The sequence below is a fragment of the Mesoplodon mirus genome (assembly GCF_964341445.2).
Source record: "Mesoplodon mirus genome assembly, chromosome: 10".
NCBI lineage: Eukaryota > Metazoa > Chordata > Mammalia > Artiodactyla > Ziphiidae > Mesoplodon > Mesoplodon mirus.
In genome coordinates, this window is record NC_138986.1 from 69,935,284 (window position 1) to 69,951,709 (window position 16,426).

Below are 16,426 nucleotides of genomic sequence, written 5' to 3' on the forward strand. Positions count from 1 at the left end.
GGGTAGGTTTCCTTTGCGCTCCCCCCATCCCCAAAGTCAGAAGAGTAAATGGCCTCAAAGTCGACTAGGTTTTGATCTTGGTGTTTTTTAGTTGTGTTGAGTTTTTAGTTCATAGCAAATATGACGGTGATCATACTAGTTTTAATCTGGTACTCTTAATATAGTGTGCCACTGCTCTTGAACCAAGGGTTATGGTTTAAGAAAATAAGTTATTAGGAACAATATAGGTGTCAGGTGTGTTTTAATGTTGTGCGGAGAGAGAAGCTTGGAATATGGAGTTAGACGTTAATGCCATCTATAAATTTGAGCCTTTTGCAGTTGTAGCTGTGAGTGAATTGCGTTTGAGCTATAAGTTTAGTTTTTCCAAAGAAATGGAATATAGTTGTTACTCATTGTAATTAATCAGCTGCAATTAAGTCTATACTGAGACAGTTATTAAAATTTTATGAAAAATTGAAAATTTCGTTTGTGAGATTCAGTTCTGTCTTTGGAAGGGAGTGGCTTAAAGCTTTAGTGTGACTTAAATTGTGGCAAGAAGGCAGACTTTTTTTCTTTTAACATCTTTATTGTAGTTTCTGCTGTATAAAAAAATGAATCAGCTATATGCAAACGTATATCCCCTTCCTCTTGCATCTCCTTCCCACCCTCCTAATCCCACCCCTCTAGGTGGTTGCAAAGCACCGATTTTTACATTTGGTAGTGTGTATATGTCCATGCCACTCTCTCACTTTGTCCCAGCTTACCCTTCCCCCTCCCCGTGTCCTCAAGTCCATTCTCTACGTCGAAGACAGACATTTTTATAGGATATTTTTCAGAGGGAATAAGTTTTTCCTTTTTGTTTTTGGCGAGTGACATAAAAGGTATTATTTGGGTCACTTAAAGATTAAAGTGAAAGAAGCGCAGGGATTACATATGGGAAAAAGGGAAGAAGAGCCATTTAATGGTTTAGTTTATGTGATAGTAATAGATAAGAGTTTATTTTTGTTACTAACCCAGTGTTGTACTGTTAAGCAAATATATTTGGAGATAATAGAAAAAGACTACTTAAAACATGTAGCACTTTCTGGGCTTTTTTGTTAAGACAGTTTAGGAATAAAGGAGTTGTTATCAATTACAGTATTTTTTCATAAATATTTAATGTTCTTTGAGTAGAAAATATTTAAAATCTGTCTAGGCGTTTTCATTTTCAAAGACTAAAGTGACCCCCAAATCACTTAATAGCATTTTGATAAGTTTTGTCCTGTGCCTAGTGTTTCTTTTTATTTCAGAATTTATCATCTGATTATTGGGTTGCTTTTATTATTCAGAAAACCAGTTTTGTGCTTTGTGGGTGAGATGGTGGAAAAGGAATAATTCTTGTTTTTTCCTTAGGCTAACAGTGGACTACTTCTTTCTAGTCTTTTTGCTTATAATAAAAGATGAAGAGAAATTTTGCTCTGAGTAAATATGAGTTGTGTAAATTTTAACAGTTCACTTTTAGGGAGGTAATATGTAGAGGTTATGTCACATTGTTGCAGCTTCTTAAAGTTTTCAAAATCATTTTGGCTCTCATTTTTTCTGAGTGATCCATGCTGTCCTGTGAAGCATGGTACTTGAATGTCAGATGAATAAGAGGTCATTTTTCCTGCAACTCCTAAGTTTCTGGTCTTAATTGGAGGAGTGTAATTTCTATAAAGGTTGGTGAAACTCCCAGAATGGTGGTAGGTACCTAGAAGTGTGGGTTACAGGGAAATTTATTGGGTAAGAAAGCTAGATTTGGGAGAGAGAAGTTAACCATCTCCTTCTTCAGGAGAGAATTATTTTCAGCCTAATTAGGTGCAGTCATTTTTTAGAAGGGCCGAATAGGTACACGTTGCCTTGAAAGTTGTTGACAGATCAATATTTTGTGTTGTTCACTAAGCACTACTCAGTAATTAATTGGAGACCAGAAAATAATTTGACCAGGATCCTGAAATTTTCATTATAAATTAGGGCATATTATAAATTACAAGCATACATTAAAAGGGGAATTCTGAAACACAACAGAAATCTGTACGTAGGGAATGTTGCTAAGATACATGGAAAGATTTGAACAAGATTGATTTTAAACTTCTCAATGTATGGGTGTGGTCTCTTGAATGAAATGTATTAATGACATTTGAACTTTTTAAGGCACTCTTGGAAAGAACAGGATACACACTCGATGTGACCACTGGACAGAGGAAGTATGGGGGACCGCCTCCAGATTCCGTTTATTCAGGTCAGCAGCCTTCTGTTGGCACTGAGGTAAAGAGACTAAAAACTTGTACCCTTTGTAGTAAATGTACAGGTGTCTGGTTCCCTAAAGAAACTCTCCATGGTTTTTACTTCATATTTAATTTACAGATATTTGTAGGGAAGATCCCAAGAGATCTGTTTGAGGATGAACTTGTTCCGTTGTTTGAAAAAGCTGGACCTATATGGGATCTTCGTCTAATGATGGATCCACTAACTGGTCTCAATAGAGGTTATGCGTTTGTCACTTTTTGTACAAAAGAAGCAGCTCAGGAGGCTGTTAAACTGGTGAGTTTTTCTTTCTTTTCAGTTTTCACAGTCTCTGTTTTCATTTAAAGCCAGGACTTTTCTTAATTGTGTTAACCAAAGGTTTTTGAAGTGCTGATGAGGCAGTGTCACATTTTCTGTGTACACATTGTAGCAGTATTTTATGCACGTATAGTTGAACTGACTCAGGATGTATAAGGTAGTGTGGTGGAGTTGAAGTTACTGGTGCTTTGAATTTGGCTTAGTGATTTTTTTTTAAGGAATGTTAAAAGGTTTAAGACAGTAACTGTAGTAGATAGGGCTCTTAAAGGGCCATATCTGGCTGTCCCTTTTTCGAAAATGTTTCACAAAGACATTGTGATGATAACTTTCTAGTTAATGAAATAAAGGATTTTATGTTGATTGGCAATGTCTGATTTAAAAGTACTAGATGTCAGGTGAGGACCTAGTTATTTTCCCAATTTAAAGAATTTTAATGTTTCAAACTATGGCTTATATAATTCTCCTTCAAATTAGTTTTATTCTGTGACAAGTAGTTGCTGTGTTTTGTAGTAGAAGATGTAAGTTAATTTCAATCCAAGAAATACATCAAAAAGTACAGCTGGGGAGGAACTTTTGTAAATGGTTCACTATAGCAGATGTTTGTTAGTTTTGCGTTATCTGACTTACATGTTTTATGGGTGATTCTAAGCAAACTTGAACTCCTTAGAGTGATTTCATCCTGAATTTTATTTTATTTTATTTTATTTTATTTTATTATTTTTTTTTCTTTTTGCGGTATGCGGGCCTCTCACTGTTGTGGCCTCCCCCGTTGCGGAGCACAGGCTCCGGATGCGCAGGCCCAGCGGCCATGGCTCACGGGCCCAGCCGCTCCGCGGCATATGGGATCCTCCCAGACCGGGGCACGAACCCGTATCCCCTGCATCGGCAGGCGGACTCTCAATCACTGCGCCACCAGGGAGGCCCGAATTTTATTTTTCCTTCCCTCACCATCATATATATCACATTTTAAGGCAAACCTTAAGGAGAAAAAGAAAACAAATACACTTACTTGGTTTTGCTTTTTGTATTGCTTGGATCTCTCCATTGGTGTGTGTAGTTGAACATTGTAAAGGTTAACATTAGAAAAGTATGCTACTTGGGAAGAATAAAGAATTCAGGAGTTGAGATATTTCTATTTGAACCATGGCTGATTTTCTTTTCTTTCAAAGAGTGCTTTCTATTTCAGAAGGGAGAGTATGTATAGCTCTAGGGGTCCATTCAGTGGTAACCTTTGAACTGTCATGTTTTTAGTTTAAACAGTTCAGGTAAAACTGAGGACTTTTTAGAGTTCTGGAAAGATACTTTAGGAGTCATCCAGTTGAATCTATAAAAGAATAGAACATTTTGCCAGGTAGTAATAAAGTAGCAGTAAGTTTTAGTGTGGAAATACATAATGATTGAGAAGGCAATGAGACTATCTTACTACAAAAAGCTAGTACAGAATTTAATGATGTCAGATCCAGTTTATTTACTAGGTATTACATAAAGCTTTAGTTTTGCTCAATAGGTGTGATTATTTAGTGTTACAAGTAATGATTTGTGTATTTATTAATATTTTTAAAAGGAATCATTAAACAAACATTTGTAGACTACTTAATTTTTGTTGCCAAAATACACTAATTATGGTAGGTCCTCTCTAGAATTTATTTCTAGATGATGTTCAGAATCCTTATAGTAAAGAAACAGCATCAGAAGAAGATGTTATATAATCCAGTCCTAACATCACTATTTTGAGTGCCAATAAGTACACATGAAATATGTCTCAGTTTGGGCAATTCTTAACAGATCATGTAGTCCAAAGTTGCATTGCTGTAGGCTTAGAGTAGTCTTATTAATGTAGTTAAGTTTTTCAACTGTAACGCAGAAATTTCCAGGTAGCCAAACAGCCATTTTGATTGGTCTGTGAGCTAGCTCTTGTCCTAAATCTTTTAACATTTTTTTCTGGGTTTGTGATTTGAGTCCTTATCTGGGGGCATAATTATTTTTTACTGTCTGATGAATAGGAGGCTCTGTGCTTTATTGTCTTTTTAAGGGTATTCTTAGCACTGGGATGAATTGGACGTATTGTCATTGCTTTTTTAAAAAGGATGCTTTACCATAGCTAGGACTATGGCGATAGTAGAATTGGGAGATTTGCCTTAATGCAACAGTAGAAGAAAGGACTAGGCTTTTGAGGGAATGAAACATTCTAGAGAAATAAAAAACTGAAGTTGATTTGGATGTTTTTTGCTACCTTGTTTTGATTCCTGGGAATGAGTACCCCTCCTAAATGTATTTTTTTAAGGAAGCGTATTTTGAAAACTATTTCTACTCGTATCATGTCACAAGTCTACTTGAATTACAGCTTTATCTAAGGTGAATTTTTATATAAGGTAGTTGAACTGTTGTTCTAGTTGCACATAATCAGATGTTGAGAAAATGCCTTTTTTACGTTATTTATAGATGAGACAAGATTGAAGCACCATCTCTTTTTGCTTTCCTGTACTTTGTGTCTTGAGAAATACCTTCGATTGAGATAGTTTATATATTCAGCCTTATTTTTTGATGTTGTTCCACAACGACCCCCCGCCCCAATAAAGACTGTAGATTTCAAGTTTGCATCTGAATTACTTGTCAAATGGGTTGATGTTAACAGCTGAAGAAGAGGCATGAAGTTAGAGGCAACTGCAAACTTCTTAATGACCCTATTTTCAGCTAACATCTGCCTTGTATTTGGGGGAATAAGAAAATTCATCCCTAAATGATGACAATGTAGCTAAGGAAGCAAGATTTAAATTTGTGAAAAGGTGAATAATAGCTACCACTTGTGCTTGTTGAGGCACAGGAGCTGTGCTAGGTGCTACATTATTACCTTTAAAGATCACTTCAACCCATTCTTCAAGGTAAGTGAAATATCTTCCTTTTGCAATAGAATAAATAGTCTGGGTGGCTTGCACAGAGCCATACTGGTTTAGTTTGATACCAGGTTTGTTTAGCATGTCCTTATCGTTAATTAGACATAACAGTTTAAGCCAGCAGTATAAGTTATGTTGCCAGGTAGCCTGATTCTTCAAATTATTTAGTGGTTTAGGTAGTGTTAAAAGGAATTCAGAGTGTAAGTCGTCTCTACTGCCAAATTTATTTTTGGCATCTAACCAATTTGTACCATCTTCCTGCTAGCATCCTAGCCTGAGGTACCATTTGAAGAATCCTTCTAGCTAGTCTCACTGCTTTCCATTGCTCCTTTACAGTCTTAACCTTTTAGCTGTGTAGATTAGATCACAACAGTCCCATGCTGAGAACTCTAATAATGGCTTCCAAACAAGGTTCTATCTGATCAAGTTTTTGCTTACCTCTCTCTTCCTATTCTTCTTTATTACCCTTCCATCCACACTTTGCCTTTTTTGTCCTCCACAAAAGCTATGAGCATTTGCATCTCAAGGCTGCCTTCTGTTCTTTCTCCCACTTCTCCCAGTTAGCACAGCTGCTGTCTTCTTATCAATCAGGTTTTCTTAGAAGGCCTTTCTAAGAAAGGCTTACCACCCAGTTGCCCCATAGCAGTATACTGAACATGATAAAAAAAAAAAAAGAATGCTTAGATGTACTTAAAATTATTTTTTGACTTTGAAAGATTATTTGCTTCTCTCTTCCCATCAGAAAATTTGCTCTTTTCCCCTGTATCCTCAACATTTAGAACGGTGCCATTATAGAGTAGGTACTAGATAAATAACCTGACTGGCTGACCAGGCAAGTGTGTATATGTATTTGTGTGGTGTGCTGCTGGAATTGGAGCCCAGGGCCACTGGCTTCTGCAGTGCCCATTATGGTTCCTATACATAGGAAGTGTCCTACTGAAAATACCTTTGTTACAAAGACTGGAATACTGACCTCTATTTGCACATTAAGGGTTATGACTTTAATAGCCACTGATAGTTTATTCACCACAGCGGTTGTATACACCAGTGTACAACCATTTTGATGAATGCAGCTGGCAAGACAGGTGGACAGAATATTTTAGTAACAATTAGCAAGTGTTTAGTGTGTTTAACATGAAAACTTTTACTATGGGCGTACAAGGTAGTTTGATCCAGTTCTTGACTTCGGTGTTTCTAGGACTTGAGAGGCTAACTACAATGAAAGTGGAAGCAGGTGGTTCACAGGGTAAAGGAGGGATGAAGGGATCGATTGCTTTGGGTTGAGGTTGTTAGAGAAGGCTTTGTGATAAAAAGGTGTGAGCAGGGCAGTGAAGGAAATAGATCAATAGTTGAAGCACTGTTTTGTGGGAAGGGAGATAAAACTTGTGTAAAGTCAGTGCTAGAAGGCAGTAGGCATGACTGCTGGCCTGAGTTGCATGGTGCTATTAAAGTTTTGAGCCTTTGTATGGGTTGCATGATGTAAATAACGGTATAGGTTCTATTTTTTTAAATCAGGGATATGAATGAGGGCATAGTTGGACTGCTTGGGATGTTTGGTGACTTGAATCTATATGTAGTGGTTAATGCCATTGATGACAAAATAAGGATCTGAAAAGATTCTGATAGCCTGGGACAGTAGTTTACACCAGCAGGATGGAATTGAGTGGGGCTGAGAGTCAAGTCCTATACATGACTAATCCACGAGTAAGCTGTAGTGTGTCAGTGGTGTGGTGTGATTGCCAAATAAGCCAAGATAATCATGGACTACATGTTGCAGAGGCCTGGTGTTTAGAAGTGTAAGAATAGTCTCCAGCTTACTTTAGACTCCTCAGTCTCAGTCTGCCTCTATAGGATTGTGTTATGGATGTCACTGTTTGGTGACACTCTTGGAGGCAGTTCCCAATTTCAGAGAAGTAATGATTAGCCAAGCATAGAGGGGGATTGAGTCCTAAGCATTGTGTGCAGGTATATGAAGTGCTGTCATTTGGAGGAGGAAGTAGATTTATTGTAGAATTTTTAGGGAAGTAGGTTTGGCTCAAGGTAAAGAAGACTTAAATGGACGGGCTTGGGAGGTAGCGGCTTTGCTGCTGTAAGGGTTAGGACTGACCAGCCACTTCTGGATCAGTTTTCTAAGTCTGACATTGCTGAATTTCTGGGGATTTGGTAACTGATTGGCTATAAGGGAAGGAAAGAGTGAATTGATATTTTGAACGTAGATGATGGGAATGTTCCAGACTGTACAACTCATTTTGGTGTTCCGAAATACTGAAACTGCATTGGTTAATGTTCAAAGTTCATCTTTATTTTATTTGGTTACCTCACTGTGCTACCGTATCTGAAAGCTAGATTTCTACAATTTGTTCACTTCAGTGCCCACTTTTCTAGAGTTTGGAGAAGATTACGTTTTCTTTTTTATTTTGATACTATCATATCGTTCTGATTACTAACCCTTGAGAGTAAGGGTTTATCAGCATTAAATTAGGATCTCTATTAAGGATTAGAACAGTTGTTCTGGTAATGTTTTTCTACCATCCAAGTCACTGTTACTTACCTGCTAACACCTGCTAGGATGCAAAATTTATTTTCGAATTTAAGGTGATAGATTGGTCTTAAAAATGCTAGAGTGAGAAAAGTTAAACAACTCAAATATACTTATAAAAGTGCATGCTTAATCTGTAGATGGGGCATTTCTTTAAGAAATGTTTATTTCTAGGCACTTTTGCTTTATTTGGACAGTATGCTATGTGCAGAGGGTCACCTGTGCTCCTTTAATGACTTCTTTTCATTGGAGAGCCAGTTTACTTTCTATGGGTCAGCTATAATTGTTCCAATTTTTTAAATTTAAAAAATGTGGATGAAAAGTTAGTTTTCTTTATAAATCCTACTAAATATTCATGTCTTCATATTGTTCAGAGACTACAGTCATTTAAATACCTTCTACCTACCCCGCCTTGATCTAACCATAGTGAGGATAGGTTAGAAAGGAAGAAACTTTTCTTTTGTAGGTAATAATAGAAACAGTCGTTACTATTTTGAGGCAGCATTGTTAAGTAAATAGCCTCTGCTCTTAGAATATTTGGAAAGAAATACAGTAAAGGGAAAATGATACCAAATTGTCATCTTCAAAATAACTCCTCTTTCTCCCTTTTTAAAACTTTGTATTTCCGTCCATTCTTTTTCTGATTTTAATTGTTTTTGTCAACTTCTGGAGTTACAGACTAAATGACCAGATTGAAAGCCATTGATTTGTCACTAAGGCTGGCTACTTGATCCTTAGATATAAAAATCTAGGGAATGTACATGTCTTACAGCAGTTTATTGTGTTCTGAAGTTAACTTATTTGTGTAATAGGGTATTGTAGTCTACTTGTCCATAATCCCATGCAATGGTGGATTCAGCCATAGGTCTAATATCTGCCCGTAACCACATATTTCTATTTTTAAGAGGTGTTTGGTCTAAATAGAATATAAATGGTATGGGAAAACGAAGTCCAGGGCAGAATTTCTTAACCTCAGCACTATTAATGTTTTAGACTACATAACTTTTTATTATGCTGGACTATTTTGTGAATTGTAGGATGTTTAATAACATCTCTGGCCTCTTACCTACCCACTAAATATCAAGAGCAAACCCCATCTCTAGTTGACCAAAATGTGTGTGTGTCGGGGGCGGGGGGCAGCAAATCACTCCTGTTGAGAACTGCTGATCTGTGTTAACATAGAAGGGTGTTTTTGTTGACCTTTATAGGATTTAGGGATTGCAGAATATTTGGTTGAACTCAAATCTACAGGTATGCAGAGGAGTTTGGATGGTGAAGTTTCAGGGAAAGCGTTATAGTCAGGGGTTGAGCAGTATGAAAACTGTTTGAGAACTGATGTAAATAGCCGAGATTATAGTATTGTGAAGAAAAGGGAGAAGTGGTAGGGATTTTAGGATGGACTTAATGACGTCCAAGGGTTTGAACTTTGTTTTGCTGATGGGGAGTCATTGTGGGATTCTTTTTCAATAGGCAAAGTTGTGATTTAAAAAAAAATGTCTCCAGCATAAGTGTAAAGCATAGAGATAATCCTGGGATCATGATGACCAGAGACTCGGATAAGCGTGAACGGAGTCAGTGGGGTAAAAAGTACAAAACTGTTCTGAACTGAAGGAAGGATGTTTGAACTTCATGTTTAATTTTGAATATATGGAGATGGAGAAAAAGGGAGAGGGAGGCATCAGTTTTCTGACTTGTCTGTATTTTCTTCACTTCTACCTGATATACCTGTTATGCAAGAATGGGAATAACAGGGATAGGAACTTTTTGGGTTTTGCCTCTGCGGTATTGTTCCGTTTTATGGAATATGGTTACTTGAAGATTGTTTACTTTTTACTGTAGTTTTATAGTAGTTTACCATAATCTACTTGTCTTTCTCCAACTTTATTGTAGGCTTGATGAAAATGAAATGGGGGGAAAAGTTGGGTCGGATTCAGAATAACAAGGTTTCCCTTTAGATTTAAGTATTTGAAACCAAAAATCCCTTAATGTAACTTTTTACAAGTGATTGGGGAGATGGAAAAATAAGATTTAAGCGCTGATTAATAGAAAGGCAGAAAGCTTGCTGGCACTGGAATCTGTTTCCCTTGCATGAGAATAACTAGTCGGAAGGATGAATTTAAGTAGAAAATAAGGTATTGTGGAATCAGTAATTTGGAATTTAAGCTGCTTACAGGCTAGATTCTTACCAAATTTGCTAAATTTCAAGGACTTGACAATTCTTTGCTTTAATTCATAAACTTGGTTAGTGTGTTTTGTCAGTACAATCTTCCTGTCTCAGATTATAATTTTTTAAAGGATAAAAATACTTGATAAACCTAAGTGATGAAGTTTTAATTTGTTAAAAAATTTTGCTTTTGTGTATGGGATTTGCATATCTTTCTATAATGAGCACCTATAGTAGGATATTTTAAGTATTTTTAAAACATGGTGCACTTTTCCGCCTTTCAGTATAATAATCATGAAATTCGTTCTGGAAAACACATTGGTGTCTGCATCTCCGTTGCCAACAACAGGCTTTTTGTGGGCTCTATTCCTAAGAGTAAAACCAAGGAACAGATTCTTGAAGAATTTAGCAAAGTAACAGGTAAGTTGGGTTTACTTGGAAGGAGGTTCAACTTCTAATACTTAAGGTAATTGCATGCTTTTGTGTGCCAAGCACTGTTTTAAGCACTGCATTTATGGACTTGTATTCTCACTATAGCCATATAAGATGAGTAACTCCATTTTTCAGATAAGGAAATAGAAGGTTTTGGGAAATAACTTGCTGAATGTTATGTAGTTAGTAAGGAATACGGCTGGGATTTGAACTGAGTCTGCAGAATCGTTGTGCTTCCCCTGTTTTGGAAAATTGTATTTCTTTGTGTGTTTCTATGCATTTTGAGGTGCTAGTTGACATTCTTAGTAAAAATGTTTGATAAGTAATGACTTGATTTTCCAAATTATAGGAATGGTAAGTACTCTTGCTATAAGCAGAGATTATACTTTGTCAATATGGTGCAATTTCTTTGAATTGTAAAGCATTTTTTTAAAGTTCCCAAGTGACAGGCTTTTGTCATTTGGAAACTAGAAAAAATAGTTTTGTCTGCCTAGAATATTTAGCAAATTATCAGCCTGTTACCCGTTTCCAGGAACATTTGAAATTCTTATACAATACTAAGATAGTCTCTGTTTCATTTGAAATAAACATTGATGTCTGAGGCCAGAAAAGTGCCATTAAAAAATTAGTTTTTACTTTCATGGGGTGAAAAATTTCTAACCATGATTTATACTTCTGGTTTTCCTAAAACAGCTTTGTAAAGATTTCATACCTCTCTGTCATCTAATTAATGGAAGCAGAGAAAAATTTCTAACCATGTCTGACTTATACTACTGGTTTTCCTAAAACAGCTTTGTAAAGATTTCATACCTCTCTGTCATCTGATAAATGGAAGCAAAATAGTTCTCAGGTCAAAGTAAAAAGAATACATTTTCTTTTCATGGGGATTTTTGCATTAAGAACACTTGGAAAGTGTGGATTAGGTGAATTATCTGGACCAGTGCTTTGAGAGTCCCCGGTAAAGATAAGAGATTATTTTTCATTCTGATATTCAAGTATAATATTAGAAAAATAAATCTTTTGATCTGCTTATTTTTGCTTATTTTATCTAATTTCTCTGGAATTGTTGCTTACTTTCAGAGGGTCTTACAGACGTCATTTTGTATCACCAACCAGACGACAAGAAAAAAAACAGAGGCTTTTGCTTTCTTGAATACGAAGATCACAAAACAGCTGCCCAGGCAAGACGTAGATTAATGAGTGGTAAAGTCAAGGTCTGGGGAAATGTTGGAACTGTTGAATGGGCTGATCCTATAGAAGATCCCGATCCTGAAGTTATGGCAAAGGTAATGACAGTTGAGTTACAATTTTTTTTGTGGTGTTGCTGGGAGCAGGGGTAGGCTTTAGAGAGCAGAGGGAAACTTGTGTGTGCTTTTTCCTTAAACCATATTTTTGAAAGTGAGAGAAGTGTTCTGTGTTAAAGGCCACACACCAGAAATAAATAACAAGTGCATGGAGGGTGAATATAGGAATTTATTCATGGACCCTCAGCCACAGTTGTGTAACCATCATACTCTCATGATAAAGTAGGTAGCCTACATGCAGTGGAGATGATTCACTTTCATTTTTGTGTGGATTCGAAGAGCAGTTTGAGTTTTTGAGAGTGGCGCCATTAGATTACATGGGTTTTGTGTTAAAAGTCCTACTCCTAAAAATAGTGAACTGTACTGGCCTCGGCAGAGCTGCTGCAGTTAAAAGGTTTAGCTATTATTAGGTATCGTGCTTCAGCAGTCAGTTGAGACATCTATGAAAACAAACATCTCTTGAGTCAACACTTTACCAGTGCAGTTTGCAGTTAAGTTATTCTAGCCTTTTAAAGAATCCTCCTTGATGACGATAGGCTAGGAAATACAACTAGTTTACTAAAATCAAGAGAGGAGTGTGAAGTGTCAGAACAGTGAATATTAAAGGGTAAATGTTCTTGAGGACAGAAAATACTTAGGATTCATTTTTTTTTGGCTTATTAAGCTCTCATTGGTTAGCCCTTTAGATTAAGAAATTCAGATGCTACTTCAGGTATTCTAGGAGGAAGTGATAATGTTTCTTAGCCAAAAGGTTAAATTTGTAGTCGTACTTGAGGAGCTTTCAGGATTGAAGACTTTATGTTACCAGTGTTTTGAACATTGTCTCCTCTCTTTAGGGTTTCAAAAGCAGGTCCTAATTAGTTTTGACTCCCTGTGTTAAGTTCAACAGCTATTTCAGATGGCATGGTGTTCACGTTATTAGGAAATAACCACGTCCATTTTAGTTGTAAAATAATGACTAATGAAAAGTACTGTGCGTAGCATGTTTTGTTTTTTGAGCAACAAGTACAGCAGTTTCCCGTACGCACACCTGCCCACATAGCTGTGCAGCCTCCTGCTCGATCAGTGTCCTCACCAAAGTGGTACATTTGTCATAATCAGTGAATCTAAATTGACACATTATTATAACTCAGTGTTTACGTTAGGATTCCCTTTTGGTGTTGTGGATCCTATGGGTTTTACAAATGTATGTTGTATCCACCATTGTAGTATCATACAGAATATTTTCATTGCCTTAAGAATCCTCTGTGATTGCCTTTTCCTCCCTTGTCCCCTCATCCCTGGCAACCATTGCTCTTTTTACTGTCTCCATAGTTTTGTCTTTTCCCAAATGTCACGTAGTTGGAATCGTATAGTATGTAGCCATTTAAGACAGCTTCTTTTACATTTAAGGTTCCTCCATGTCTTTTCATGGCTTGATAGCTCATTTCTTGTTTAGTGTTAAGTAATATTCCGTTGTCTGAATTTATTATAGTTTATCCAGTCACCTACTGAAGGACAGCTTGGTTGCTTCCAAGTTTTGGCAATTATGAATTAAGGTGCTATAAGCAGCCATATACAGGGTTTTGTGTGGATGTGTTTTCACCTCTTTTGGGTAAATACCAAGGAGTGTGACTGGTGAATCATATGGTATAAAAGTATGTTTAGTTTTGTAAGAAGCTGCCAAATTACACCGTTTTGCATTCTAATGCAGTGAATATGTTGTGTTCAGTATTCTCAACAGCATCCGATGGTGTTAGTGTCTTAGATTTTGGTCGGTCACTGTAACAGGCTTGTAATGGTATCTCACTGTTTTAATTTGCAATTCCCTAATGACATATGATAATTGAGCATCTCTACCTATGCTTTTTCACCATCTGTGTACCTTTGGTGAGAATGTTCAGATTTTTTGCCCATTAGATCCAGCAGCATGCTCCTTGGTATTTACCCAAATGAGTTGAAATTTTAGTATGTATTTTATATTTCTGGTACTCTTCTAATGGGTTGTGACTAAAGTTAAGTCTGCAGGGTTGGGATGGTGACATCTTGGAAACTGAATCCTTTGGAAATACAAAGGAAGTTTCTGTTTCTTTCTTAAATTTCAGGTAAAAGTGCTGTTCGTACGCAACCTGGCCAATACTGTAACAGAAGAGATTTTAGAAAAGGCATTTAGTCAGTTTGGGAAACTGGAACGAGTGAAGAAATTAAAAGATTATGCTTTCATTCATTTTGATGAGCGAGATGGTGCTGTCAAGGTAAATAACTGGGGGAATTATCATAGGCATCTAACTTAGACTAATGATTTTAAGTCATCCTAAAATCAGAATGTTTTAGAAAATTGAAGGAAACTCAGAGGTCATGTAATTACTCAAGCTAACCTTTATTGGCCTTGGCAAATCGCATAACTTACTAAACTAAGTCAAAAAGATTAATAGTTGAAGAGCTGGATCTTTAAATGAAATCAAGAATCCTATTTTATCTCATCCTTCTAGTGGTAATAGTAAATGACTTTTTTAACTTTAAATGAATCATAGTTGTGAAAGGTCTCTTGTATTGATCAATACCTACTTTTTTAAGGCTATGGAAGAAATGAATGGCAAAGACTTGGAGGGAGAAAATATTGAAATTGTTTTTGCTAAGCCACCAGATCAGAAAAGGAAAGAAAGAAAAGCTCAGAGGCAAGCTGCAAAGAATCAAATGTAAGTGAAAGTTGTACGAATTTTAATATTGATTAACTGGTGAATAACAGGTCAACAAATCTGTAACATGCCTTTACCTTTTAAAGAAGACTTGAAGTTTAACTTGAAAGCTTTGGGTCAAAGAAAAATGCCGAGAATCTCCAAAAATGTTTATTGAGCTCTTGCTATTGACCATACTTGTGAAACTAATTGTAATTCTAAACAACTGGACCTTTGCATAATAAATGAAAAATCAATCTAGGTTATTTTCTACTGAATTTTACAGAATGTGCTCCTGAATACGTGTTTTAAATATTAGCTGCCCCAAAGTCTTGACAGTATGTTTGGTTAAAGGGTGGAGAGTTTTTTCTCTGAGGCAGGAAATATAAAATCTCCAATTATAATAGACTTTGCTTCCTTTGTGTCAGAAAAAAGACTTCTTTACAAATACATAGTGCCCATTACTGCCATCCCAAAGGCTTCATATACTATGCATGGGTTTTGAAAAGAAATGAGTATAGTTAATGAAATAAGCAAATAACATAGTATTGAGATACGAAAACAAGTGTGTAAATGCATTGTATAAATTGGCTCTTTTAAGGCTATCTGCTCATTAAGACAGTGAAGGAAACTTAGCTGTGTAAGAACGAAGTTTGCAATTTAAAAAAAATTTGGTAATTGATTTCTAAGGAGGAAGAGAGGGGTAATTGATGTTTGATGGCGAGAACAATAATCACTAAACTATATCTCAGGTCAGTTTTCTGTCTGTTGCCCTATGTAGGGGAAGCTTCTACTATTTCATAATCAGGGAAGCATTCACGTTCCAGTTTCTGTAATTAGCTGTGCAGTTAGGCAAGTTGGCAAGTTCTGAGCCTCAGTTTCTTTAATTTTAAAAGGGAAACAGATTAAATTATGTAAGATGTCTTGTACAATGATTATTATCCAAGTAATCTATCTGTACTTGTTCTAGGACTAAAGAAACATGTGCTTTTAATAGGCTTGGTGGTAGTATAAATGAGAAAAGACTTACAAAGAGCTAGGTTTTGAAGGAGGAGCTAACGCTCTATCTTAGACCCCTGAGTATACTCTATGCAGTGAAAATAACTTTTTCATATCTCTTCCAGAAGACAATTAACTGATTGTGGTTTTTTAATGTAGTGGCAGAATGTAAGTATAGGAGATGACGTTGGGTAAGTGATTAGAGCAGTTACAGCTATGATTTGATAGATGGAGGATGATACTAAATCGAAGGTGTAGAATGTCAGTATATCTGTTAATATTTGAAAAGAACAGGTGAAAGGGATGACTGCATGTGATGCTGGCACTTTACCTTGCTGCAGTCATTCACTGATTAAAAAAAAAAAAAATTTAACAACTGCAGCACACATCTCTACTTACACCTCATTGTGTCCCTGTGAGTTGAGTACTTTATCTCCCAGTTTGAAATGAGGAAACTGAGGCACAGAGGTCAACTTGCCCAAGGTCAGTCACACAGCTAGTAAGTAGTGGAGTCGTCTTTGAACCAAGGCAGTCTGGTCCCCAGGGTTTTACTCTTACACACTACACCAGGGTTTCCTCAGTCTCTGTGTAATTATTGCCATTTTGTACGTGTTGGTTTTTGGTTATGGGGGCTGTCCTGTGCATCATAGGACGTTTAGCAGCGTCCCTGGCCTCTTCCCGCTAGATGTCAATAGCAGCCCCACCCCCACTGCCGAGTGATGACAGCTGTAAACGTCTCTAGACATCATCAGAGGCCCCCCGGGGGGGGGGCAGAAGTATCTCCAGTTGAGAATCACTGCATGCTGTGGGCATTGTGTCACTTAAGAGACAGAAAAAGATGATTTATCAATTATTAAGAGAATCAGCACAGCACA

The 16,426-nt window shown here is 36.7% G+C and overlaps 1 protein-coding gene across 10 annotated transcripts in view; it reads left to right on the forward strand.

Moving 5' to 3' along the window:
- The window catches only part of SYNCRIP (synaptotagmin binding cytoplasmic RNA interacting protein), a 28,730-nt gene that overhangs the window by 4,233 nt on the left and 8,071 nt on the right, over positions 1–16,426 (forward strand). For 6 of the 10 annotated variants that reach the window (XM_082634410.1, XM_082634408.1, XM_082634409.1 and 3 more), the window contains 5 exons: positions 2,152–2,541; positions 10,444–10,579; positions 11,672–11,877; positions 13,980–14,129; positions 14,452–14,573. In XM_082634410.1, the coding sequence (XP_082490536.1) occupies positions 2,152–2,541; positions 10,444–10,579; positions 11,672–11,877; positions 13,980–14,129; positions 14,452–14,573 (1,004 nt within the window). The remainder of the gene's footprint in view (positions 1–2,151; positions 2,542–10,443; positions 10,580–11,671; positions 11,878–13,979; positions 14,130–14,451; positions 14,574–16,426) is intronic. The other 4 variants (XM_082634407.1, XM_082634411.1, XM_082634414.1 and 1 more) reach the window with 1 other exon arrangement.